General features: G+C 36.9%; 1 protein-coding gene across 3 annotated transcripts in view; it reads right to left on the bottom strand.

Annotated features, from left to right (window-relative positions):
- The window catches only part of LOC149562795 (COMPASS-like H3K4 histone methylase component WDR5A), a 34,784-nt gene extending 18,366 nt beyond the window's left edge, over nucleotides 1–16,418 (bottom strand). The window contains exons 1-5 of one of the 3 annotated variants that reach the window (XM_089826253.1): nucleotides 2,597–3,146; nucleotides 2,084–2,481; nucleotides 1,742–1,965; nucleotides 1,429–1,616; nucleotides 599–1,322 (exon numbers count right to left, since the gene is read on the bottom strand). In XM_089826253.1, coding sequence (XP_089682379.1) covers nucleotides 706–1,322; nucleotides 1,429–1,616; nucleotides 1,742–1,965; nucleotides 2,084–2,481; nucleotides 2,597–2,681 — 1,512 coding nt within the window. In that variant the 5' untranslated portion in view covers nucleotides 2,682–3,146 and the 3' untranslated portion in view covers nucleotides 599–705. Of the gene's footprint in view, nucleotides 1–598; nucleotides 1,323–1,428; nucleotides 1,617–1,741; nucleotides 1,966–2,083; nucleotides 2,482–2,596; nucleotides 3,147–15,607 lie in introns of those variants that run through there. The other 2 variants (XM_089826252.1, XM_089826254.1) reach the window with 2 other exon arrangements.
- Nucleotides 16,419–26,076: the final 9,658 nt, after the last annotated feature.

The raw sequence follows: 26,076 nt of genomic DNA, 5'->3' as shown, positions 1-26,076 counted from the left end.
TTGTGAACGATTTGCCACACACTCCGTTGGGCAAATTCTATTGTGACAAATCTGTTTACCAACATGCCCCTAACAAAAGATACCTGATCAAAAAATGTTTTGATCAAAAGAAATTGTTAGAGAGTAAACTAACAAAAGCAAAGTTTGTGGATATGATGAGTGCCTCGCGTTGGTGGAATGGGTTCTATGTAGAGGCACTTGGGTTCAACTAGCCTGGCAATCCTTTGGAATGTACAGGGGGTGACTTTGACATAAGTAAATAAACAAGGAAAGCAATTGGCAATTGGTTCAACTTGCATAGATGTAAAAATCGCCTGAGGAGATTAATCGCCTAGGCCTGAAAAAGTTTAATCGGGAAAAATCGGGAAAAATCGGGAAAAAATCGAGGAAAAAATCGGGAACTAAAAAACCACTAAATTTTAATAAAAAAATGCAATTTTTTTACAGAATTCAATGTTTTTTTGCATCTAATGACTTAATTACTAACAATACATAAGAAACAATCATGTTTAGATATATATCAATGCAAAAAGAGTTATTAATTGGTAAATTACTAACAAGTAAGTAGTGACAAGTTGTAAATTACTAACAACTAACAAGTTCACAACACATGAGAAGTATTCTCATAAATAAAGTGTCAAATGTAAAGAGTTCAAATAAGCACATCAACATGACTACAAATAAGTACAAATGTCAAATACAGGACTACATCTTCCTCTTCCCAGTCACTTTACTAGCGAGTGCGGGAGAGGGTAAAGCTCTAGAACTAGAACCCCGCAGGGTTTGTGCCCGTGTCTGTGTCTGTGCCAATGCAGGAGATGGTGTAGCTATAGAACTAGATGTCGGTATCTCCACATTCGCTGCGCGCAAGATGTCAAGGTCCTCTGCAGTAAGCTCAATGTCATCATCCTCATCATCGTCCTCCTCGATGTCATCCAAATCGATGTCATATCCAGTTCCACCCCCTTCCTCCTTCGCAGCCTCCTCCGCGGCCTCCCTCTCCAAATTGGAGATGTCCTCCTGTGTAAATAAGGGAGCCTGCTCTTGTGCCGTCCAATCATAATAAGGATCTATCTCATCCAAATCAATTGGCCCAGGCGGATCTTGTTGCGCCTTTTTCATGCGCAATTTAAGATTATATTGCACATAGACCATGTCATTCATCCTCTTTTGGGACAACCTGTTTCTCTTTTTTGTGTGGATGGCCTCAAACAAACTCCAGTTGCGCTCACAATGTGATGCGCTACAAGGCTGTGATAGGATTCTGAGAGCAAATTTTGCAAGATTTGGAGTGCTTGCACCCCAAGTGGTCCACCAAGCCACTGCATCACAAAAATTGTACAAGTTAGAAAATACTAATAGACAACAAAAAATGAAACATAAATATTAATTTAGCATTTGAGATTCAGAAGTTTGCAAATGTATTACCTAGGGTTTGTGTAAGCCTTGCTCTCTTGCAGAGAGAAGTGGAGAACACCTTGCCTCCTGCTGAAGTGAAGATCTCCTGCTCAGCGATGATTTTATCTCTTGTTTCCTCGCTGGTTACCATCTTTTCGACGCACTCACTTAGGCCTCTGATGACCTCTCCATCAGGATCTGCATATGTACCATCAGCCCTAAAACCAAAAACCAAAAACAAATAAGTCTTCCAATTTTAGTACACACCCAACACCCTACGAAAGCAAAATGAACTCAAGTCTTTGTTAACTTAAATTTGAGTAAGAATGAGCTTACAGTATACCTAAAACGTGGGTTGAGGAAATATCCTGCTGCATGAATGGGTTGGTGAAGCTGATTATTCCACCTTCTATCAATGATCTGCCAAATGGGTTCATATTTGATGCTTTCCCCCTTGTAGTAATTTTTGACAGATTCTTTGGCCTTGTCCATGGCCTCATATAGTTCACCCATTGGCGTTTGGTCTCCATCAACCAAACGCAAAACTCCGACTAAAGGCTTAGACACCTGCAATATAAATTTGAAATTAGTTGACAAGTTACAAAATTATTATTTACTTGAGTTACAAACTTAGTATGTTATAAAGTTGTAAAGTGCAAACTAAAACTTAAAGTTTTGTAGTTACCTTTACTATTTCATCAGCCTTATCTTCAAAATATTTATCAAACACAATCCGCACAACATTCTCTCCTTCACTCTTCTTTGAAAATGTGGAAGCAAGCCATTTTTTGGAAACAAACATTTGCTTCAAAGAAGCCAAATTATCGAGAATGCTTTGCAATGTCAAAAAAATCGTTGCAAACCTTGTGACGGCAGGCCTGACAATTTCTTTGCCATCAGTGTGCTCTCTCATCAGGCTAAGGACCCATGGGTGATTGTATATGTATTTTGTCACCTGCCTTGCATCCTCCACAATTGGAGTGACCCACTCAAGTTTGCCCATGTCCTCCAAAAGAAGGTCAAGGACATGTGCTGCACACGGGGTCCAAGAGAGAGTGGGGTGCCTCTGCTGTAGGAGTTTTCCTGCCAATTGTAAAAGCAAATACTAATTAGTTTCCAACTTTTCAAATATATCAAACTATTAAAAATTCTTGTTGTGAAATTCACAATGCACATGCAACATAAAATTACGGTTTACCTGCTGATACATATGCAGCAGCATTGTCTGTGATGATTTGCACCACATTTTCAATGCCAATCTCTAAGACCATATTCTCCAACATCAATGCTAATGTCTGAGCATTTTTTACCTTGTTGGAGGCATCGATTGATTTCAGGAACACCACATTATCATTACAGCAGGCCAAAAAATTAATTATGGTCCTGCTCTTCCCATCCGTCCACCCGTCAGAAAGAATGGTGCAACCAAATTTTGTCCATTCTTGTTTCTGTTCCTCAACAAATGCTTTGGCCCTCTCAACAGCATTTCCAATAAGCCTACAAAAACAAAATTTAGTTATGTCTTAGATTCTTAGTAATTTAAAATTGATTTAGACTTTAGTAATCAACATTCTAATTTCTAGATAAATTAATTAAAATTTAGAACTAAGTAAAAAGTTAAAAATTAAAAGGAAATCGAGTGTAATAAAATTATTCGCTTACCTGCCACCCAACACAAAACGAGAAGGGGACTTGTACCCCTTTCCTGCAACTGTCAACCCTGTGGCCAAAGCCTCCCAATAGGGACTGTCAACAACACTAATAGGAAGGTTGTTGAAAACCTAGAAATCTGCTAGTGCATTGTCCAACTGGTCATGGACCTCCTTATTCCATCTAGTGGCCTCTAATGAAGGTCGTGCACCAGGTGTGTGCCTCGTCACAAAATAGCTCCCTATCCCAGAAGCACCTGCTGATCCTGATGGTGCGGAAGTGCTAGGAGGTGTAGGAGTGGGAGTGGGAGTGGAACTCGTGAAAGAAAAAACACCCTGTTTGCGGACACGCGGCCCACGATAAGAGCCAGCCATGCTCTCAATGGCTGCCTCCTCCTCCTGAACATCAACGAAACTGCCCTGGGTCTCTGCTATGGCTGCCTTGACATGCAATTTATTCCGCTCTCTTTGCAATTTTTTTTGCTCTCCAGCTGCGAGCAAGGCATTTGCAAACCTTTTTATTTCTTCTGTTGTATTCTCACAAGGATTTGTATCATGTTTTGAGATCCCTGCGATGTGATATTTGAACCGGTAAATGCCCCCGGATATTACTTTTTCACATCGAATGCAAATCACTTTGGTTGGTTCATCAGGTGCTTCATAGGCATATTTCCATGCTTGATCTCTCGCATTCTTTGGCCTGGTGCCAATGTAGCCTGAGGGGCATGGAGTCAATGGCCATTTGTCTGCCATTTAAAACTGCTGCGGGCTGCCTACACATACAAATTTTTAAAAAAAACTATAAATAAATTATAACAAGATCAAAATTAACAGTTAAACAAAGAATTCAAGCAACATTCCAATAACAGCACCAATAAATTGAAATCCAAATAACATTCAAACAAACTAGCTGCTAGGGTTTCAAATTTTTTTAGAAAGGGCAAATTTTTAGCATAAATTCGATCTAGAATGGAAAAAAATGCAAATGAATGCATTTAATCTTGCTTACATTCATCAAATGCATTCCTAACTAATTAGGAATGTATTTTTATCCATTTACATGCAAGAAAAAAAAATACAATCTCTTGCAAAAACAAAAAACAAAGATTCAAATCACTTACCTAGTAACGAAGAAATCGAATCAAAAGGCCTCCAAATGCACTTGATTCTGCCTATTTCTTGCCAAGAACTCCTTCTCTATCCTCTCCTCTCCAAAACACCCTAAGCAATGTAAAAACATAATGAAAAAAACGTGTTTTTTCGTCACTTTATGTGACTGCCGGGCGCGAGCGATTTTTTGCAAAAAAATCGCGATTTTTAGGCGATTTTTTAGGCGATTAATCTGTGATTTTTTGGAAAAAATCTGCAAAAAAAAATCGCGATTTTTGGGGCGACTAAATCGCCGGCCCCAAAAAATCGTGATTTTATCTCGTATCGCCAATTAATCGGCGATACTCACATCTATGGGTTCAAGTACAGATATCTGAGAATCACGAATATTTTTATCACCTAAACGGGTATGGTCCCACGCATACATCTCAAAAGAGGGAGTGGAACCAAATCAACACAAGAATGAAAATGGTGAATAACAAGTTATTCGTTATTGGGGTGATTTCACTGCCACAAGATGCCCAATAGAAAAAGGTGGTGGCAAATAAGTTATGGGAACAATCCAAGTGGATTTCCAAAGCTTCATTTTCATTTGCAAGATCAAAGAAATAGCTCTTAAGGATGGAAACTTTACATGGACAAACTGAAGGAAAGGCATTTCCAGCACAAATGTCTGAGAATCAAGAATATTTTCATCTCCTAAATGTGTATGGTTCCACGGGTACGTCTCAAAAGAGGGTGTGGAACCAAATCGACAAAGGAATCCAACGGATAAAAGAGGTGGCAAACAAGTTATGGGAATGATATGAGAGGGTTTACAAAACTTCATTTTCAGTTGCAAGATGGAAGAAATAGCTCCAAAGGAAACTTTACATGGACAAACTAAAGGAAACACTTTTCAAATATTGAGAACAGTTTGATAGATTTTATTTAGCAAATAAGTGGGAAGAATAACCATTACATCTTTGAGCCAATGATTTTACCATTCTCAAATCATTTTCCAATAGTGCTCAATTTTCAAATTACTTGGTATTGTTTCAATCTCCCTTCAAATTTTAGGCAATGTGGCTTAGACGTTGCTATTAGAAGTAGCAGTTGTCACTGTACCAAAAGATCAACCTTTCATTGCCTGACATAACCAATAGACTTGTAGAAGACACAGAAGGCTATTAAACCATGTCCCAAGTCCTTGCGAGAGATGTTGGCCCACTACCAACAACTAGTACTACAATTCATTGATGACGGGTGAAAGGATGCCCTATCCTGGCAAGGATCTAAGGCTTTATGTTTCTTCAAAGCTACAAGTTCTCAAGGAGAAACTAAAGGAGTGGAACACAAAGACTTTTTAAAACATATTTGGTGATAAAGAAGGAATAGGGAAGGAACTCGAAGATTTCAACACCATAGTCATTAGACAAGGTATCTCAAATTTTGAATTTGACAAGGAAAAAGTCTTGGTGCAAGAATGAATGAGGACTTACCTAGAGAATAAATGTTTTGGCAGCAAAAATCCAAAGAATGATGGCTAAAGGTTGAATATTAGGCCACAAAAAATTTCCACTCCTCAATCAAGGCAGGGATATCATGGAATAGGATTGGTAGTATCAAAGACAATGTAGGTAATATGTAAACTGATAGGGAAAGAAATAAATAGGGGAGCAATGAGATATTTCTCGGATCTTTTGGAACCTAATCTGAATAGGAAGCCTAACCGAGAGGAATAGAAAAGATCATACCTCAAATTATCACACAAAAGCAAAATAGCAACCTTGATAAACAAATCTCTTTGAAGTTAGAAGGGTCCCTTTCTTTATGGGGGAAATAAAGTGCCTCAACTCAAATGGCTTTCCAACCATTTATTACCAAAAAGCTTGGGAAACTATTAAACATGACTTGTGGCACATGGAATTATTTGAGTAAAGGCATATATGCACAAAGGCATAAACAATACCTTTTTATCACTTTAGTTCCAAAGAAGGAGATAGCTTCATCCTTTTAAGGACTTCATACCAATACCTTTTTATCACTTTAGTTCCAAAGAAGGAGATAGCTTCATCCTTTTAAGGACTTCATACCAATCTCCTTATGGAAAGTTGCTTACAAGATTACATCTAAGGTTATGGCAAACCGACTCCTCATATCAAATGAACATAGTGGATTTGTCATAGGTAGATTAATTGTTGAAGGCATAATCTTTGCCCATGACGCCATACATACAATATGACGAGCCAGAATGAATAGAATGCTGGTAAACTTGAATATTAGGAAAGCGTATGAACATGTCAATTGTAGATTTCTTTATGAGTTATTGAAATGTTTAGGTATGATGATCATTGGATATCATGGATGAGAAGTTGAATTGAAACCCCCCGGTTCTTGGTCATCATCAACATGAGTCCGCAAGGCATTTTTTAATCAACACAGGGCATGTGGCTAGACAACCCACTTTACCCGTTTCTATTTATTTTAATGGCTAAATTCTTGGGCGAAGGTGTCAGGATGGGCAGTGGAAAGGTATCCACATTAAATTCTTCCCATCAGCAGTTTGCTGATGACCCAGTTCTGATGGGAGAAGCAACTTTCAGGGAGGCCAAGTGTATGAAGAGAACATTGGATTAATATTGTGAACTTTCAGGCAAGTGTGAACAAGCAGAAATCAGAAGTGGTTTTTTTCACTACTGAATTGGGCAAACAGCAGAAAATTTGCAAAATTCTCCAAGTTAGGATGGGGAAACTGACTGGGAAATTCTTGGGGATACCTTTGTTTGGGGGAGCAAGGGATTTGAACCTATGGAAGAAACTAGTTGACAGTTGCCTTGGAAGAATGGATGGATGGAAGAGTAGATGGCTATCATCAGCAGGATGCATCATTATGCTAAAGTCTGTAATATCTGCCATTCCTATTTATTCTATGATGTGCATGAAAATTCCAATGAAGAGCATCAAATATATGAGCAGAAGGTGAGGAATTTTTTTGAAATGGTTGTCAAGGGCAAGATAAGATTCCACTGGTTGCATGGGACCAGATATGTAAACCAAAGAAAGTTGGAGGAGTTGGATTGAGGAAATAGAACCTAATGAACGAGGTCATGTGAGCTAAGATAATGTGGATGATGTACACGAACCACAACCAGAGGTGGGCTGAGATACTTGCACAAAAATACTTGGATAACCCGTGCAAGGATAGGATTTTAACCACAGTAAATCAACCAAAGGGGTCTGTAATATGGAAATTCATATTGAGCATCTCACAAGGAAATTGGGTAATGGGTAGGAAGCATAGTTTTGGGAGGACCCCTTTGAAGGACGTCCAGCTCTTTCCACGAGCAACCATGATGAAAACCTGAAGCTCAAAACAGTTAGTAGATGGGGGACGAAGGTGGCAGACTTTATCACCAAAAATGTGGAAGGAGGAGGAACAGAATGGAGATGGAAAGATCCGGGAGATTTAGATCTGAATGCGGGGGAGATGGAGAAGTTGAAAGGCATTATGGTAAGTAGACATTTCTTACTCTCAAGGGAGAAGGATGAACTTGTATGGTGTGGTTCCAAAAAAGGGAAATATTCAGTAAAAATAGCATATCAACTGGCAGAGGTGTGAGCCAAATAACTTGCTCTGGAATAAATATTGTTTGCCCAAAGCATGCTCCTTTGCTTGGCTGGTAAATAAAGGGCAAATCCTTATGAGGGAAAGGCTGATGAAATAAGATTTCCATGGACCGCTTGAATGTGTCATGTCCAAGGAATCAGAGGAATCTATTGATCATCTCTTACTGAACTGTGAATTTGCTGCCTCTGGCTGGGAGTGTGTTCTTCAAGAGCTTAACATGCAATTGGCTTGTCCAGCTACAATTAAAGAGATGTTTCAATCGTGGAATTATCCCAGAAGCCAATCAGCTTTCTTGAGCATTTGGCAAATATGTCCTTCCAACTTTAGTATGGGAAGTATGGAAGGAAAGAAACAGGAGGATCGTTTATGGTAAATCAGTCAGTTGAAAAGCTTAAGATGTGAATTCAGGCAAGCAATTTGGAACTAGCAAACACAGCAGTGGAAAAACAAAATCAGTAGAGGTACCCATTAGCTTCCAGGATACTTTGCTTCAAAGGAGGTGGACTATGCTCAAGTATCGGCCTGTTAAAGGGCTTCCACAGGTGGATTCCTGCAAATCACCAGGGTTGAGGTGCAACAGGAGACTCTAAAAGAATGGATAAAAGTGAATTTTGATGGGGCCTTGAAAGACGACCCAGGACCATCAGGAGCAGGATGTGTAGCAAGGGATTCGATGGGAATATTTTACAAAAAGTGGCCAAGAAGCTGGAGAGCAGGACCAATAATGAAGCAGAGGTTAAAGTTGCTTTAGTGGATATAGCAATTGCTAGGAAAATAAAGGTTGCTCCACTGTATTTGGAACAGTACTTGCAAATCATAGTTAATGCAATTGCAAGCGGAAAATCCCACGTGTAGAAAATCAACAAGATCATATCAATAATCAGGAAAAAGTTTTGAGTTTTTTGGAAATTACTAATTGTCTCATGTCTTGTCTCATGTGTATAGAGAGGGTAATGCATTAGCGGACTCCCTCTCTAAACTGGCAGTTGACAAGGCACATTAGTTTGCAAGGGTGGTGAGATGGAACCTATGGACGGGGTGACATGGTGGCAAGGGTGATGAAGTATGTGGAAAGCAATGTACTAGAGTGGCAAATCTTTGGTTTGAATACCAAATGGTGCTGAGATAGGTAACATGACTGGCTATGTCGAGTGACCTCGGACAGATCGTCACACATATTAAGGACAAGGAGTAGATGAGCACTATGCTAGAAAATGGCAATGAACAATGGCATTTCGGTGGAATTTCATCCTTGCTCGCCTTTGTTGAAGTAGGAGAAAGGGAAAGGTGGTGGTCTCCAGCAATGGAAACAAACTCCTACCTAAAATTACCCAAGCAGCAAATGCTTTTCTAGGGTGAGGTAACCACTGAGAGACTCGAGCACGTTTTTACAACAGACGACCTATGGTTTGTCAAAATGGTGCAAGGTTTGTTGGGGTGTGATTTCTTGTTGGCGGATTACAAGCCAAGGGCAAACATGGATACATCATCACTTTTATGTGCTTGGGGTTCAAAGATTGGCACCATACCAGAGGTACGTAAGGTGGTAACGAGATGTGTCAAGGCCAAATAGAGGGTGGATTGGAGTCTTTCTACATATTGCTCAACTAGGGAGAGGGTTCAATAAGGTATAGAGTGACTGGAGACATGTTCCAGGCTACCCACAACACATTCACACATTCATTTTACACAAAGTTGGGACTAATCACGAGGACAAGCGAATGCGTGCTCAACAAATGTGGTGGGTAATATGCAATTACACAGATGATTAGGAAAAGGTAATCAATTCCAAGCAAAGCAAAGTCGAATTCGAGGTCACCAGACTCAAATTCAAATTGGTGGATAACTTGATGGCTCTGAACAACAATAAGGGCGAGTAGAACCAGAAAGCTCGTAGGGCAAAGGAAGAGGAAGGGGTGGTGGTGAACGTTAAATTAGGGTTTGCCAAGAGCAGAGACGGAGTTGTGAAGAGGGTGGTGACCGAACTTGGGACTAGGTGAGTGGTTGTAGAGGAGAGGTACAAATCCTAGATGGATGAGGTGGCACAAACGCGAGTCGTAAACCCATGCCCTTCAAATCCCAAGGCATGAAAAAGAACATATATGTTTTACTGTCTTTCTAATGAGGCATTTTGCTTGGTAGCTAGTGATCATAGATCACATTTTATTTTGACTGCATTTTTTACCTATTGCTTATTGTTACGCTGTAAATGTCAACTATGGATAGTTAATGTAGGGGTGTGGGTAATTTTCTACTGATGTTGAGGGATGGGGGGAGTGGCGGTTGGAAAACAGATGTGGCAATGTAAGGGGACACAGGTCGCTTGTACGAGAGGGCACAATATTTCTTTTGAAACTATGATGTATTTTTTTATGTTACCAATTATCTTAATAAAATGATAAAAAAACTTCCTTGATTAAAAAAAAGAAATATACAGAATTTAATCATTTGCTAGTATGATACTTCATTAATTAAATATCAATTGAATTGTTCACAAATATTCAAATAAGCCATTTCATATTTCTATGTTCACAATTCAATAAAAATCAAAAAATCATTACAATTACAGAATCAGAAAAGTCAAGCAAGAGCCTTCAACACAATCACAAAGTTGTGAGCCTCTCATTTGAGAGGTCTTGAGTTCAAATCTACTTGAGCTTAACCAATAATAATAATCAATCTCAACCAATACTAATAATTAATTAAGTAGTTATAATAAATAATCTAGGCTTCGGCCCATTATCTATCAAAAAAATCAGAAATGTCAATGTTTAAAAGTTTTTGATAAAAAAATTGTGGGATAGGCACTTGGGTGTACTTGGATTGCTTATAGGGAGCGGTTTTTCTCCCTGTGGATGCATCCAAATGCAGCACCCATGAGGAACAAAAGAGCTGCATCCGAAAAGAGCTCCCAAGATGCATCCCAATGCACCCACACCAAGATCCAAACCCAAACACACCAATACTCAGATACATGGGCACGGTGTGTGCACCTGATAACTAAGTTTTTCACCAATAAAATGTAATTTAGGAATCATTCCAACCATTCAAGGGATGAACAGCAAAAGAAAAACACATATTCAACAAGAACAATCAAACACAAGCAATCAGCAAAAAAAGTTAAATGAAGGACGATTGAAGTACAATCAGCAAGACGTAATGAAGCTCTGTCAACAAAGTTAAACATTAAGTATGAGTGAATAATATAAGATAGACCCTCTAAGTCTTTCAACAAATTCTTCTTCTAGAGAATTATATTCAAATCAATGTCCAAGAATCGAACATAATCTGCAGTCCATTTCATCTGCAAATACAATAATTAATAAATAATATTTATCGATAAGGGTCTGGGGGTCAGAGGAATGGTGACATAGGTTTCTAGGACGAGTGGACAAATAGCCTCAATTAGGAGATGGCGGCAAGGGGGTAATGTTGTATATACTATATACTATACATATAATAATTGGAATGCTAGTCATGAAAAGATGTATAATAGTATAAGTAAAATAGCAAAATTGCAAATTCCAAATACTAATACTTGAGCATTGAACAATGAACAATGTAGCATTCAATATTGAGTTCCTAATTAGAAATTAGAATACTAAATAAAATTGTTGAATCAACAAATGAAGGCTTTCTATTATATCAAAAATATCATAAAGATGATTACAGCTACTAACATGATATCAAAACAAGTACAAAATGTAGTGGACGGAAGCCTCCAATTTCTTCTTTCATTTTTAAATTTGAAAGCAAGGGGCAAGGGACATGGCCTTTGGTCTATTCACTTTTGTAGCATTTTTTCCCAAAACTAACATGTTTGAAGAAAATGTAAAAACATGCAATTTAAAAAAATACAACCATTCGTCGATGAAGGACGTATAGTCACCCTTGAGACAATAGATGAACACCTAGGCATCCTCGTGTCTGTTTCAAGGACATAGTGTCATCTCGATGTCCCAACAACGCAATGGTGAAGGAAAAGCAATGGTGGGGAATGCCTTGTCCCCTTGTCGCAAGGACATCCCTGTCTCGAGAATGCATGGATCTCAAGGGACACGTCCCTATGTACCAATGAGAAATATAGAATCAAGTCAACACAAGCACCTAAAGGGCTAAAAGCAACTACACCATATAAGGAGGCCAAGAAGAGACCTACTTCATGTAAAGAGGCCAAGAGGGCAATTGCATTGTGGAAGGAGGTCAAGAGGGCACTTACACCATATAAGGAGGCCAAGAGGGCACTTGCATCATGTTACTAGGCCAAGCGAGCACTTACACCATGTCAAGAGGCCAAGAGGGCACTTACATCATGTAAGGAGGCTAAGAGGGCCCTTAAATCATGTGAGGAGGCCAAGAGGGCACTTGCATCATGTGAGGAGGCCAAGAGTGCACTTACGTTGGACCAAGACAATTCATAGGTAAAGCAAGTAGAAGCAAACCACTAAGTAGGCAAAGAGATGGGCTCTAGTACACATCCACTCTTGGGCTTACTATAACAACAATTTCGAGTGGACCTATCAGGTTTCTTCCTTCAAACTTTAATATGCTTACATAATGTTATTGGGAGCATATGATTACGATGTAATCTAAACATAATCATTGAATATATATATATATATATATATATATATATATATATATATATATATATATATATATATATATATATATATATTTTTTTTTTTTTTTTTTTTTTTTAAATTTTTTTTTTGTAAATGTATATATTCTGATTTCAGGATTCAAATCCATGATGACAATATTAAAAGGAATATTTACTAGGTAGGATGTAACTCTAACCTTAATTTGTTGCAATTATGAGTTTAGGGAAAATTACAAAGGGGATGTCACAGTAAAAATGTTTTCTCCATCCATATTTATAATTACCATAACCATCTCAATCCAACACTACTCTATAATGACCCATTTCAAAACACTCAACTGTGTTAAAAGAATTTAACCCTATTTATAGTTACAACAGGCAATTATGACAAAGTTGCCTCCCTCAGAATTTGACACTATTGTGAATAACATAGTAGCAAAAAATAGGAAAAATATTGAGATATGGCAATTTGTCAAGAATGGACCTTTTTTCACAGCCAAAATTACGAGGGTTTTGCAAAAATTGATGAATTGGTTTTCTTGTACTTTCTCTATTATAAATTTTCTTTTTTTACCAAAATCCCTAACCATCATTTTTTCACAATTTTTGTTCATCATGCAAAGTCCCCCCAACCCATCAAAACAATAACCACAATCTGCTTTTTTTCAAATTGGATCAACATTTTTTTTGAAAATAGTCATTATAGTTTGGTTGTTGATTCTTATAAACGATATTTGCTAGCACAGTACATATATAGATTACAGCTATTATGATTTAACTAAATCATACGTAAAAGAATCTAGATAAAATATGAATTTATTTGATTGTGAACATATTTGAACATATACATTCCAAGAAATGTAATCATTTGACTCAATAGTGGATGAGTAATTTGGTATTTGTTAACCCAAGACAAATGAAGACTACAAAACTCACAATTCTAGTTCTAGTTCTAGTTAATGTTTGGAGCAATTTCTAACACTCATTTTGCATATATCATTAACTTATGAATTCAATCTGATTTTATCAAGGGTATCAAGGACAACCAATTAATTGACCTTGATTAGATCAATCCATTTTCAGAATAGGGTGTAAATGATAAGGAGACATTTTTTTGATGACGAGGGCACTACCAATCATAAAGGATGTATATGATCAATGGGAGTCCAATCGAATTGGATGAATCAATACTAAGGCATCTAGAGCCCCTATATTGCAGCAATGCCTCAATGGAGTACTCCATTTTTAGGTGTTTGAACTTTGAAATTGTAGGTTGACAATGTGATTTGCATTTCACAGCTTTTATAATTCATTTCTATTTCAAGGTAAAGAAAATTAAAATCCAACTATGCAGTTGCGAACCATATTGATATTATGCAATCAGATAGGCACCAACGTCGATTAAAAAGCAATATCCATAACTCATGTTGCGTGCTCTTATTTTGGTCTATCTTCTGTCTCTCTGGTCTTTATCCTCTACTAAGATTAAAAAAAATACAGCAGCCTGGGAAAGGTTTTTGCTACCATGCATCAGAAAATTTACAATAAATGTACTTGAAGAAGTTATACAAGCTTTATGTAAAACAAACTAAAACATGTCAGAGGTGATGAGGACACCAGTCAAGAACCACGTAATACCCTGTCAACATTTAGAGACATTTAAGTTTTTTTACAGTATAACAATCTTGGTGTGATGTCAGAATTGTTGAGGCCATTAGACTCGTTACTATGACTTCTAATTTACCAATGCTACGTAGACCACTACTTTCAACCATCCAACAACAGGTAAGTCATTAGTGTGACTCAAACCCTGACCAATGAGTAATATCTAGCCCATTAGTACCAACAATTGGGCCACAACTCTCATGCTGAAGAAACTAAGTTGGAAATCGTTTTGATACTATGGTTAGTAGCATGTAATCAAAAATATCCTGTAAGCGAAAACAAAGAAAAAACCATTTTCAATTACAATGTATTATAATTTATCTATATCAAAAACATACATACTAAAAATGCCATTGGGAAGAGTACAATATCCATGAGATTATAAAGCATCAAGGGTATTTTTTGTGTTGATCAACACCAGGGAGATCGGAAACCTCATCCCACCCCATAGGATTTAATTTTTAAAAAAATTCAATAAAATTTATTATATCTGATTTTCTTCACAGGGTAGTAATCAAGTAATAATTTCAATATGTGCCCCACAAGTAATAAAGAAATAAAGGTCTTTGTTATGGAGAAATTCTACAAGAGAAATTGGGGAAGCGAGATTGGGAGGAAGAAACTATATTATATAAATGAGTTCAACCCCACTTGTGATCAACTCGAAAAAGTGTACATAGGAGCCAACATTTCTTGGAGAGCTAAAATTCTTATTGCTCAGCTGAGAACCAACTCTCACCAACTTCGTTGTGAGACCGGGCGTTGGAAGAGGCCAAAGGAGGCTTGGGAAGAGAGAATTTGCAGATTTTGCAATTCTGGGAAAGTGGAAACTGAACAGCACTTTATTCTAGAATGTGAGGCCTACAAGGATAGCAGGGATAAGTTTGCGGATACTATATGTGACAGTTCTTGGCATAACCTGTTCAACGAAGAGTACATTGAGCAATTGGGGGGGCTCATCATTAGTCTACACAAGAGGCGAACAGCGCTACTTAAGTCTGCTTGAGTTGTTTTGCTGTCCCATAGGCTATTTTTTGGCCTCGTGGACGTTAAAATTTTATCTATCTATCTATCTATCTATCTATCAAACAAAAAGTAGAAACTACAACAAATCATGTTATGGCACAAAACAAAATATTAATTTACATTTTATAGTCCACACTATTTGTTGTTATGGCACAAAACAAAATATTAATTTACATTTTATAGTCCACACTATTTGTTGTTATGGCACAAAACAAAATATTAATTTACATTTTATAGTCCACACTATTTGTTTATTCCTACTTTATACTCCTTCAAAATAACATTCTGTTATGGCCGCTATAATTGGTGAAATGGACCAGGTTTCAACAATTAATACATTGTCAATTTTAAATCACTTCAATTGCTTGAAAAGCACAAAGTTAACCCTAACAACTGCAACGTCCCTTCCCTTCCATAACTTTTACTTCAGAAGTCCCCGGCACTATTCGAGGGTGCGAAATCACTCCTCTTTTACATCACAAAGTCATAATAAATCACTCTTTTCAATCCATACAAATTTTATAATGTTTAAAGATTTAAACATACCAGTGTATCGTCAAGAGTTCCAGCAAGAATGAACTCGCCATTCGGGGAAAACTTAACGAAGGAAACCGGCGGATTATCCTCATCAATCAACGTCTTCAAGCAGTGCCCCGTCGCAGAGTCCCAAATCCTACACAGCCCATCATAACTGCTCGACACAATCAACCCTCCTTGCCGGTTAAAATTGACAGCCGTTACGGGGTCTGAGTGCGCCGGCAAAACCTTCAAGCATTTCCCCGTCTTGACGTCCCATATCCTGACGGTCTCGTCGAAAGATCCTGAGACCAATAAATTTGACTGCGGGTTAAAGCTAACACAGAAAACGTAATTCGTGTGACCTCTCAGAGTCTTAATGCATTCTCCCCCCATGAGCGCGTCGAATATTTTTAAGGTTTTGTCGTCAGAGGCAGTGCAAATGTAATTTGAATCTCCCGACCATGCCAAGTCTGAGACGCCCTCAGTGTGTCCAACGAGCTCCGTTAGAAAGCTTCCATCAATGGCGGACCATACTCTAACGGTTTTGTCCGCCGAAGAGCTAGCCAAGTATTTGCCGTCTTCCGAGAACTTGACGCTCGATATCGCGCGCTTGTGGCCTGTTAAAGTATATTTCAGCTTGTAGGGTTTGACGCCTGCGCTCTGCTTTTGCTGCGCCTCTGAAGTCATTGCGCTGAACCGGCCGTTCGAATCCTTAGAATGTTCCCCTTCCCTTCATTAATGGCCGCTGCCACTCTTTCTTCCCCTTCGTTGCAAACGTGTAAGGTGCCGATTCGTTCCGTTCAATTTATTTTTTTATTTTTTTTACTTCAGGCCACTTTCATCATTCCATAGAAAAGAGTGGTACTATTTGAAGGATTGTACAGCATAAGCAGATGCACGGAGTCAATACAAAGAAATGTTAGATGTGGACAACATAAACGGCTTTTTCGAAGGACCAAGACTACTCAAGGGGGCCATTTTACTTATGCAAATTGATATGATAGATTTTAATGACATCCACGAGACTAAAGTAGTCTATGAGACCCATGCAATCACCTTCTTGAGTCAGGAGCGGAACTAGTCAATTGTAAAATTTTGGTTAACTTGTCTCTCCTTCTCTGAAGTTTGGTAATCAAATCCGCTGCTCTCTTCACTCAATCTTCTTCGAATAAATAGTTAAAGTCCTTGTTCTGCAGTATTTTTGTATAACCAAATTTGATGTCATTGTAAGCCAGGGAGTCCTTGACAAAGTGCTGCTCTATCTCAACTATTCTCATATTACAAAATAAACATGTTCAGTCTACCCACTCTTCTTTTGGAACTTGCCACCGACCAGTTTCGCATCGCAGCTAATGTGAACTAGTTCTAAGTTGTGCTATCAACATTTTTGCTTTCCAGTTAATAGGTGCTCTTATATAGGCATTTTCATCATGACTAGAAGTGAGATTAAATTCTTTAATGTAATAAGATTTTTTCCGCCCTATGCGTCTTGTCCATAAAATATTGCAAAAATTTTCATTGACAAATTTTTTTATTTCTGTAATGTTATTTGGGCAAGTTTGGATGTTGATATCCCATTTTCGCATCCATTTGTCATTTTGCTTCATCCATGTGCTTTTCCGCCTCACAAGTTTTTCCTCTATGATCAACTTGGGCCAACGATGTGTTTCCAGACCTTAGGTTTTCTTTAAGTAGCTTATCATTCGGACCAAAGCAACAGCTTCTAATGGAAAGGAACCCACCTCCGCCAAAAAGATCTCATACGGAACTGTGGTCTTGACTTTAAGATTGCATGTGATGAAGTGTTTTTTAATTCTTTCTACTTGCCTCCGTTTCTGTTCGGACATACTACCTCCCCACACTTCACATCCGTATAGAATAACCGGAGTGACCAGCAAACCAAAAAGAGTTTTCATGGTCGTTCAACCCCATAATTCTGCGTTCCTGCAATTGTTTTGTAAAGAGTATAATGCCTTCCAGCCCCCTTGGATCCTTTGTGATCTGCGAGTATCCCAATTGAGTTTGTTATGAAAATCGATGCCAAAGTATTTGTACTCTTCCACAATCTTAAGTGGGTTATTTTCAAATAGAAACTCGTCTTGTATGCCTCTATTCTTCTTCAGCGAGAAGATCATAATTTTGGTTTTGCTAGTGTTAACTTGCATTCCTACTTCATGACAAGAAATTTCTAGTGTTGTCAAGTGCTCTTTCAAACCTTTAGTTGTTCTAGCAAAAATTATGAGATCATCTGCATATAAGAGCAATCTTATCACAAAGTGGGCCAGCTGCACCCCCTCACCATTGGCCTTGTTTATCCACTCTTCTAACTTGTCAATATAGAGCCCAAATAATGTTGGAGATAGCGGACACCCTTGCTTAACCCCGATGTTGATTCACAACAAAAGAGACAAGTTGGAGAAATCGCATCAGTCTAACTAGGAGTTTTATGTGGGTCCCTTAGGCTTATGGCCTCGTAGACGTCGTTAAAAATCTTTCATTCATGCATTCATTCATAAAACTTAGAATATAGAAGCCTAGCAATTGCACTGCCAATGGAATGTATCATGGTCATGTCAATGGAATATGTGTATTTATGTAAAATATGTGGAGATACTAAATTTGAAAATCTTTTATTCGCTTAAAAACTCTCCAATTAAGATTCACAAATTTCAAGTGTATCTTGTTTTCATCATTAAATTTAATAAATTTTCGCTAAGAATTCATTCTCATATTTATATGATGAATTATTTAGTATGGTCGAAGACGTAAAGCAAACTAAATACTTTCAATGATTTTATTTTCTCTACATCATCAGTGGAGTTAATTCTAAAATATAATAACATTTTTAATTTTTTTTAGGAGTTAGTAGAGAGGACCTCGTACTTCCGTGAAAATTTCAAATCACTCCCATATTTTTAGAACAACTTATTTGCAAGTTGTTTGATTATAACCGAGGTTTTAAGTCCACATCATCAATTACGATGTCACATCATCATTTTTTTGCTAAGTTGTCCAAAACAGTGCAAATAAAAAGAGAGACCAATGATTATACAAAAAGTGTACCCATACTTGTACACTTGATGTGGCATCACATCATTAGTTGTTTGTTATAACTAAAGGTACAATTCATTCAATTATGAGGAGCCATAATTGTACTAACAACTTAAAAGTCACAACCATCGTTGCAATGTTGTTAGAAGAATTCGACTTTAAGGTAATAAGTGGTTATCTCCTTGTTTTTTTAGTGTTACATACTATCTTTCATGTGTGCAAAATAATGATATATATGGATGGAGTGTGACTCAGGTTATTATGGGGTAACTAGGGGCATCCACTTCCACATGTATATATGTCTTGTGTTGTCTTATCTTTCACCTTTATTTTTCTTATTTCTAGTCAACATGGCCCTTAAATGGATACATTTCGGTCTTCTACTCACATCTCCACATTTCTTTCATTGTTTTATATTTTCCTAAAGACCTAGACTTCATCTTATCCAACTTACAATTAATAATTTTCTTAATTTTTATACGAAGTGTATCAGATTTCCACAATCCATAGTAATATATTCTTTATTTCTCGATTTCATTGTGTAAAATATTATTCCCCTTTTTCACATCATAAAACCATCTAAAGTTTCCCCTTTTCAAAACATATAATCTACTTTATTATTCACAAGTCATAAATCCTAAATGAAATTAATTCTTCATATATCTACATAAATCAAATTGAGGCACCTTAATTGTCATATCTATTGTTTTTCTTACGAGAAAAACAAGAATGAATGAAACAATCTCTTAAATAACGACATAAGATATGAAAAAAAATAAACAATCAAATAAGGGGCTTTGTGGAATACGTTTCTTTGAATGTAAATAAATTCAATCATGCATTCGACCTCATCTATTGGCATTTTTGTAAATATCTTTTTTACAGGTAGAGAATTAAGTAATCATTGTTGATATTCCATCCATTATCAGAACACAACTATTACCTTCCTTTTGTTTTTGAGTGATATAGCTATAGAGATAGTGGATATAATACCCCTTCTCACTCTACTGACCAACGTAAATGAAAACATATTCACCCAATCAAGCAGGCAACTATTCAAATTGTTTAAGTAGCCATGTTTGATCCAAGTTAAACATAATGCCACCAATAAAATTCAAACCTGCTAACAAAATGAAGACCCAAATAAAGGGCAAAACACAACCCTCAAATAAAATAATGAAGAGAGGGGGTGCATTAAATCACCTTCTATCTCTCCAATTTACCAAACAAGAAGAGAGGGATTATGAATGAATGGTTCAATGTGTTTGTACCATCAAGTCAAATTATTTTGGTGACATGTAGCACATATCAACCAGATGCCTCATATCATTTTATTTTTAAATGTGTTACTTTTAAGCATGTTAGTCAACGAAGGATAAAGAATTGATTTATCATTTGTTATTGCTTCATCTACCACCAATTTTGATGGCCCAAGTGTCTTGAAGACTAACCGATAGCCAATCTGGTAGGCTTAGTTATCAGAGGTATTATCATTGATGTCAACACATACAAAAGAACCAAGACTGGTAGAGAGGAACCACTAGCAAAGCACATTGTTGTATGACTCCAATTCACAACAGTGATCAAAGTAGAGAAGATGTGTGAGCCCAACAGAGGCAATGATAGAGGTGATCCACTTAGATGAAGTATGCTAAGTGAAGTTCGTGGAAGAAGAAGGATGCAAAGCGGAAGGGTTAGTAGATAAACCAGTGAGTTGGATTGGCCAGGTCAACATAAAGCAAGATAAGTTTGTGACTTCCTAGTCATAAAGAGAGATAAAGTGCACTCAGTGTTGCATTTAATAGTGATGGGGGAATTGATTAAGGAACTATCAAACAATATTAGCAAGTCATTGAGGACACATGTCACTTGTGACTCTTATATGAACATGTTACGTTTGATAAGAGCAATGCACTAGTACAATGGGAAGTTGAGCTAGTAGCAGGGATGAGAATTCAAATTTTGAATTCGCAAATTAGAGCTTCCAAGAGAACTTGGAAGAAAGTATAAAATGAGGCAGAGTTGAACAAGGAAAGTTTAGATTGTCAAGTAATTAGTTGAAGAGCTAGAAGAGTTGAGCTAAGTGGAATCTTAAGGAGTGGAGAAGAGTGATGAGAGAAAAGTCACTTTCAGAGTGTTATCATACTAAGGAGAAGCCAACAAGTTTAAACAACACAAGGTTATTGTGTAGAAAAGGCAAGATGATCCAAACACGCAAGTGATCAAGGTTTGAAGTTGCAGAGCTAAGAGAAGGTAGAACATAGTTCCACACATATCTTTAGAGCTAAAGAAGGATCTATTCCAAGCTAAGTATAATAGTTAGATCATTCCCTTTTGTTTTCTCACCTTACAATAGTAAATCTCGTCGAGGGTGGATCTAATAGGATCTTTATATAATCCCCTAACAGGGTGACACATTAACTTGTGTTCTAAAGTCCTTTAACCAGGTTGCTCCTAATAGGGAAATACTTTAATAGGTCTCATTAAAATCCCTTAATCATGTGGAACCTAACAGTGTTTTTGTAATCTTCTAACAGGGATAAGCTCTTGACTGAGAGCACTTCAAAAGAGTGCAAGCTTTGTGAAGATTAATTCACACACCATGGTTTTACCCTAGCTACGTTTGCATGAGATAAATATTATGTTGTGTGTTGTTATAAATCATGTTCTTTATTTTCTTGCTTAATCCTAACTAGTTATGTTATCGCCAAAATTGACCCATAGATAAGTGTGAAGTGTGATCTAGAGTTAAAAAAAGAGGTTGAAACTAGTGGGAATACTAATTCACCCCCCTCCTCTCAGTATATTGACTTGTGGTAGGACCAACAATTCATATCAAATCCTAGGTTCTCAAGAGAGAAGAGTTTAACAACTTGACCAAAAGATCAAGATGTTTAAAAGAGATGCACCGAAGTTTTCTATGGAAAACTAGAGCTCATGGTGTAGAAAGATGTGTTTGCATCTAAAGACTCTTGGTGATGCTTATTGGACCCATGTAGAGGTAAAATAAGTTGAACCTGCTACTTGACATAGTGTGAACTAGTTGAAGGAGAAGGAGATAAACACGACCACAAGGACGCTCTAGCGAACACCTTGTCCTACTTTGAGTACAAAGACATGGAGGAACTAGAGACAACATACAAGATGTGGGAGATGCTAAAAGTCATCTATGGTAGCAATAAGCATGTCTTAAGGGCTAAGGCTAAATTCCTAAGAGGAAAGTTTGATGACATAACGATGCAAGAGGGTGAAGAGATTGAAGCCTATGCCAAGCAGGTGAAGGATGTCATACTAGCCATCAGAGCATGCAGAGGAGTAGTACAAGAAGAAGAATACTTGAGCAAGGTATCGAGAACCCTGCTACCCATATATGTCATAAGGGTGTTATTCATTCAAGATCTGAGAATAATAGATAAGATGGAGTTCTCACTCGATGTCTCGATAGGCAAGCTCACTACATTTGCGCTTAGCAACTTTGACAATAGTCAACCACCCAAGCTTGAAATTGCATTTAAAGCCTTTGTTACATTGACTACAACATGAAGAGAAAGAGGTACAATAAACACATCTAGATACAAGAGAGAATTGGAAAGCTTGTATGCTAAAGAATCTAAACAAGAAGATTTGGAAGCTTTGTTCACAAAAAGAATGGTCAAAGGAAAAGGGAAGTATAATATCCCTTGCCCAAACTGACTGATTTTAGCTCAAGGAATATTGTCAAACACTTGTATTGTTGCCTTTCAATGCTAAGAAATTTAGGATGTTCACAAATGATATTACAATGTCTCTTACAATGAACTAATATGCAAGTGCAATTCTTTTGATATTTTCAATGCATGTGCATAAAAACTAGATATGGAATGCATACCTACAACCAACTAACATTTTGACAAACAATTGACATAAAACTATTATGCTAATCATATATGCTATTAGATGGACATTTCATCAAACAATTGGTATGCAACATGTATCTCCTCTATTGAATTCATTCTCATGTACAATGTTGCTATGAGTTTGCTAAGACAAATGGCTTACAATAATGACTACAGTGATGCCAAAATTTGATTTTGAATTATCATAGCAAAATCATATGCCTAAAATTTACAATGCTAACTACTATTAGTTGCAAATGGAACCTAATAATAGTGATGCCCAAGAATGGAGATGAATCAAGCATAAGTACTATAGCGCAACATCGTTCTTGCATACTGTAGTAGCCAACAATAAATGTATTCTCCAATTTAAGCACAAATAGAACTCCTAAATTGAAGCTCTCCTAAATATCAAATTCAGTGGATATTTCACCACCTCAAATGGTTGCAACATTGAAGAGTTGACGTTCTCCAATGGTTGACTGAAATTAGAAACCTTAGTTTATTCTCCCAAGTTCTTATCAAATGCAATTCACAATAATCGGATGATTAACAATGAAGCTCTCACCTCTATTTACTCTTTTCCTTCACCCTTCTAGAAGGAAATAAAATATTATTTAATTGCATTCTCTAGAAGTTTCCCCCTTTCCAGTACAATAATTAGTTGTATTTCTAGAAAATGCACTCTCTAGAAGCTTCTCCCTTGCAATACAATAATTAATTGTGCTTCTAGAAAAAATAAATAAATTAAATTTAAAGTCACCTTTTAATTTTCATTTATTTAATGACTTTATAAGAAATTAATTTAATCGATTTCTTCTTATTTTTCCACTTAGCCTTCGGAGAATGTAAAAGCTAAGAACTCCACTGAGATGCTAAAAGGATGGGGACATTACAAGAAGTGCAATCCTTTCAAATGCTTTAACTGCAAGAAGGTAGGACACTATGTAGCTAGATGTCTTGAACCTATAAGGAAAGAGAACAATAACCTAGAAGGGATCTAACAAGAAATGGTCAAGCTCCAAGGCAAAGGAGAAGATTTGATGCTACATTGCCGAAGAAGATGTGACTAAAGAGTCAACCCGTGATGAGATGAATTATCTTTTGTTGTCATCAGAGAAGAAAGGGTGGAGAGAGCCCTAATAACCAATACTAGTATCCACAAGAACTAGATAATAGATATGGTTTCTCACACCATATGTGTAGTGACGAGAGAAAGTCCCATGAGGTTAAGGCCTATGATGGAGGAATGGTGAAGTTTGGCAACAATTCACCATGCACAGTGATAGGTGAGGTATTGTAGCCTTGATTGAATCCACTATTTGTAAATATGTATATCCAGTGGAAGGATTAAAATATAACCTTTTGAGTGTGGCTCAACTAATGGACAAATATTATAATTTTGATTTTAACAAAGGTCTTGCAAAATATTTGACAAGACAGGCAAGCTGCTAGCTACAGGAGAACAAAGCAAAGGTAATCTTTTCTACCCAATATTTCTAGTTATACTTGTATGATAGCCAAAAATGATAATAGTTGGTTATGGCATAAGAGGTTGTGTAATGTAAATTTTGAAATAATTTTCAAAGTAGGAAGGAAGAACTATGCAAGGGGTTTACCCCCTATTACCAAACCTGACAATGTCGTGTGTAAATATTGTCAACTAGGAAAGTTGGCAAGTTCAAGATTTTCTAGCAAGTCACTTACTTCTAAAAATTTACTAGATATAGTTCATAATGTTGTGTGGTCCCATGAGGATGAAGAGTGTATCTAGTGACAAATACTTTACATTATTTATTAATGATTTTTCTAGAATGATGTGGTCCGGTTACTTGGAAGAAAAGTCAAAAGCCTTCCACATGTTCAAAGTCTACAAAGTTAAAGTGGAAAGAGAAACCAATAGAGCATTGAAGTGCTTAAGATTAGACCAAGGAGGTGAGTTTCTCTCACATGATTCTAAAAGCTATTATAAGGAGCATGGAATCAGAAGGAAACTCTTAGCTCCCAAGACACCTCAACAGAACAATGTTGCAGAGAGAAGGAACATAACAATCATAGATTATGTCAAAACATTAACTATCCAAAATAATGTTGCACAAATCTAATAAAGAGAGGTTGTAAGAATAGTAATGTACATCTTGAACATGGTACAATTGAAGAAAGGGACAGAGAAGACTCCCTATGAATTGTGATTTGGTCACATGTAACACCCTGCTCGGGAACCCAAAAGAAATAAATATAACATGTTACAAAGTTTACAATTTTTTTAAAAGTTTAAATAACATCAAAGTAACAATGTAGAAGAAATATACACATATACAAAATTTACATAAATGCAATTACAATATAGATTTCATTTCTAGAAGGTTCCTTCGTGTTAAGTCACATTTAAGAAAGTTGTATTAGTAAGTTTAAGTCTCAATTACAATGTCCATAATCATAAAATGAATAAACACATGCGTAATCTCATATACATGTACATAAAACAACTGATATGATAAAGTACATTCACATAACAACATGCACTGCTCATGTCGCAAGGCATGCAATAATAAACACAAGTACATAAATATATAATACAATATCCCATAGGATCTAAAAACACATTATACATAGATACATCAAATGAATAGAAGTCCTCAAGATAAGAATAAGAATGATAATGTGATGCAGGAGCATCTTGGGTTTGCTTGCAATCCTGCATGTCTGGAGGGATTTTGGCTTGAATTTGTGGAGCTCGGCAGTTATTGGTGTTAGAATTTTTTAGAATAACTGAGAGGGGGGGGGGGTGGTGAATCAGTTATCCAAGGTCCAAATGCCCTAATAATACTTTTTCTCAAATTATAGTGAATCCATAAACTTTTCATCCATCCAAGCTTAATTCAATCATCCTAGCAAATTATAGTAAATCAATATGTAGGGATAAAACATGCAAGATCAACACATGATACAGTGATTTACGTGGAAACCCAATTTGGGAAAAATTACCAGTAAACTGCTACTTAATTCTCACTCTTCTAAAGTGATGCCCTATTAAAGGCTTACAACACACTATTAAATGTGACCTTGTTAGAGGATTTCACCATACTGTTAGGAATGGGCCTGATCAAAGGACTTAAGAACATTCACTTGGAATGTCACCCTATTAAAGGATTTACAACATGGCTATTAAACCAACCTAAGTCCATAGGATTTAAACTATCTGTTACAATTGCTAGAAAGTAACAATAATGGCTTGTTGATCTGATACAACTTACAACATATTTTGCAGATTTCAGATCACACTTTAGTTCAGTCCTTTTGCTTAGCTTTGATCACTTCAGCTCTGACAGCTTGTCATCTCAAGCTTCATCTCCTTGAGTCTTCTTACTCATCATACCAATGCAACCATATCTGTGGTCATCTGTTGAAGCAGAGTAACTGTGCTTTCTTACTCCTTAGCACCTCCTTCAACACTTTATGCTTTCATGCTTGACCTTCTCTCTTTTTTTGCTTCGTGACCTTATGACTCCTTAAATAGAAATCTGGATTGCCTTTGCCACTCGATTCTCCCTCTTCAATTTTAGGGTT

This window comes from Cupressus sempervirens, chromosome 4, assembly GCF_028749045.1.
Source record: "Cupressus sempervirens isolate cs-2001-9-10 chromosome 4, ASM2874904v1, whole genome shotgun sequence".
Classification (NCBI taxonomy): Eukaryota; Viridiplantae; Streptophyta; class Pinopsida; order Cupressales; family Cupressaceae; genus Cupressus; species Cupressus sempervirens.
This window is presented reverse-complemented; position numbering and strand designations above follow the sequence as displayed.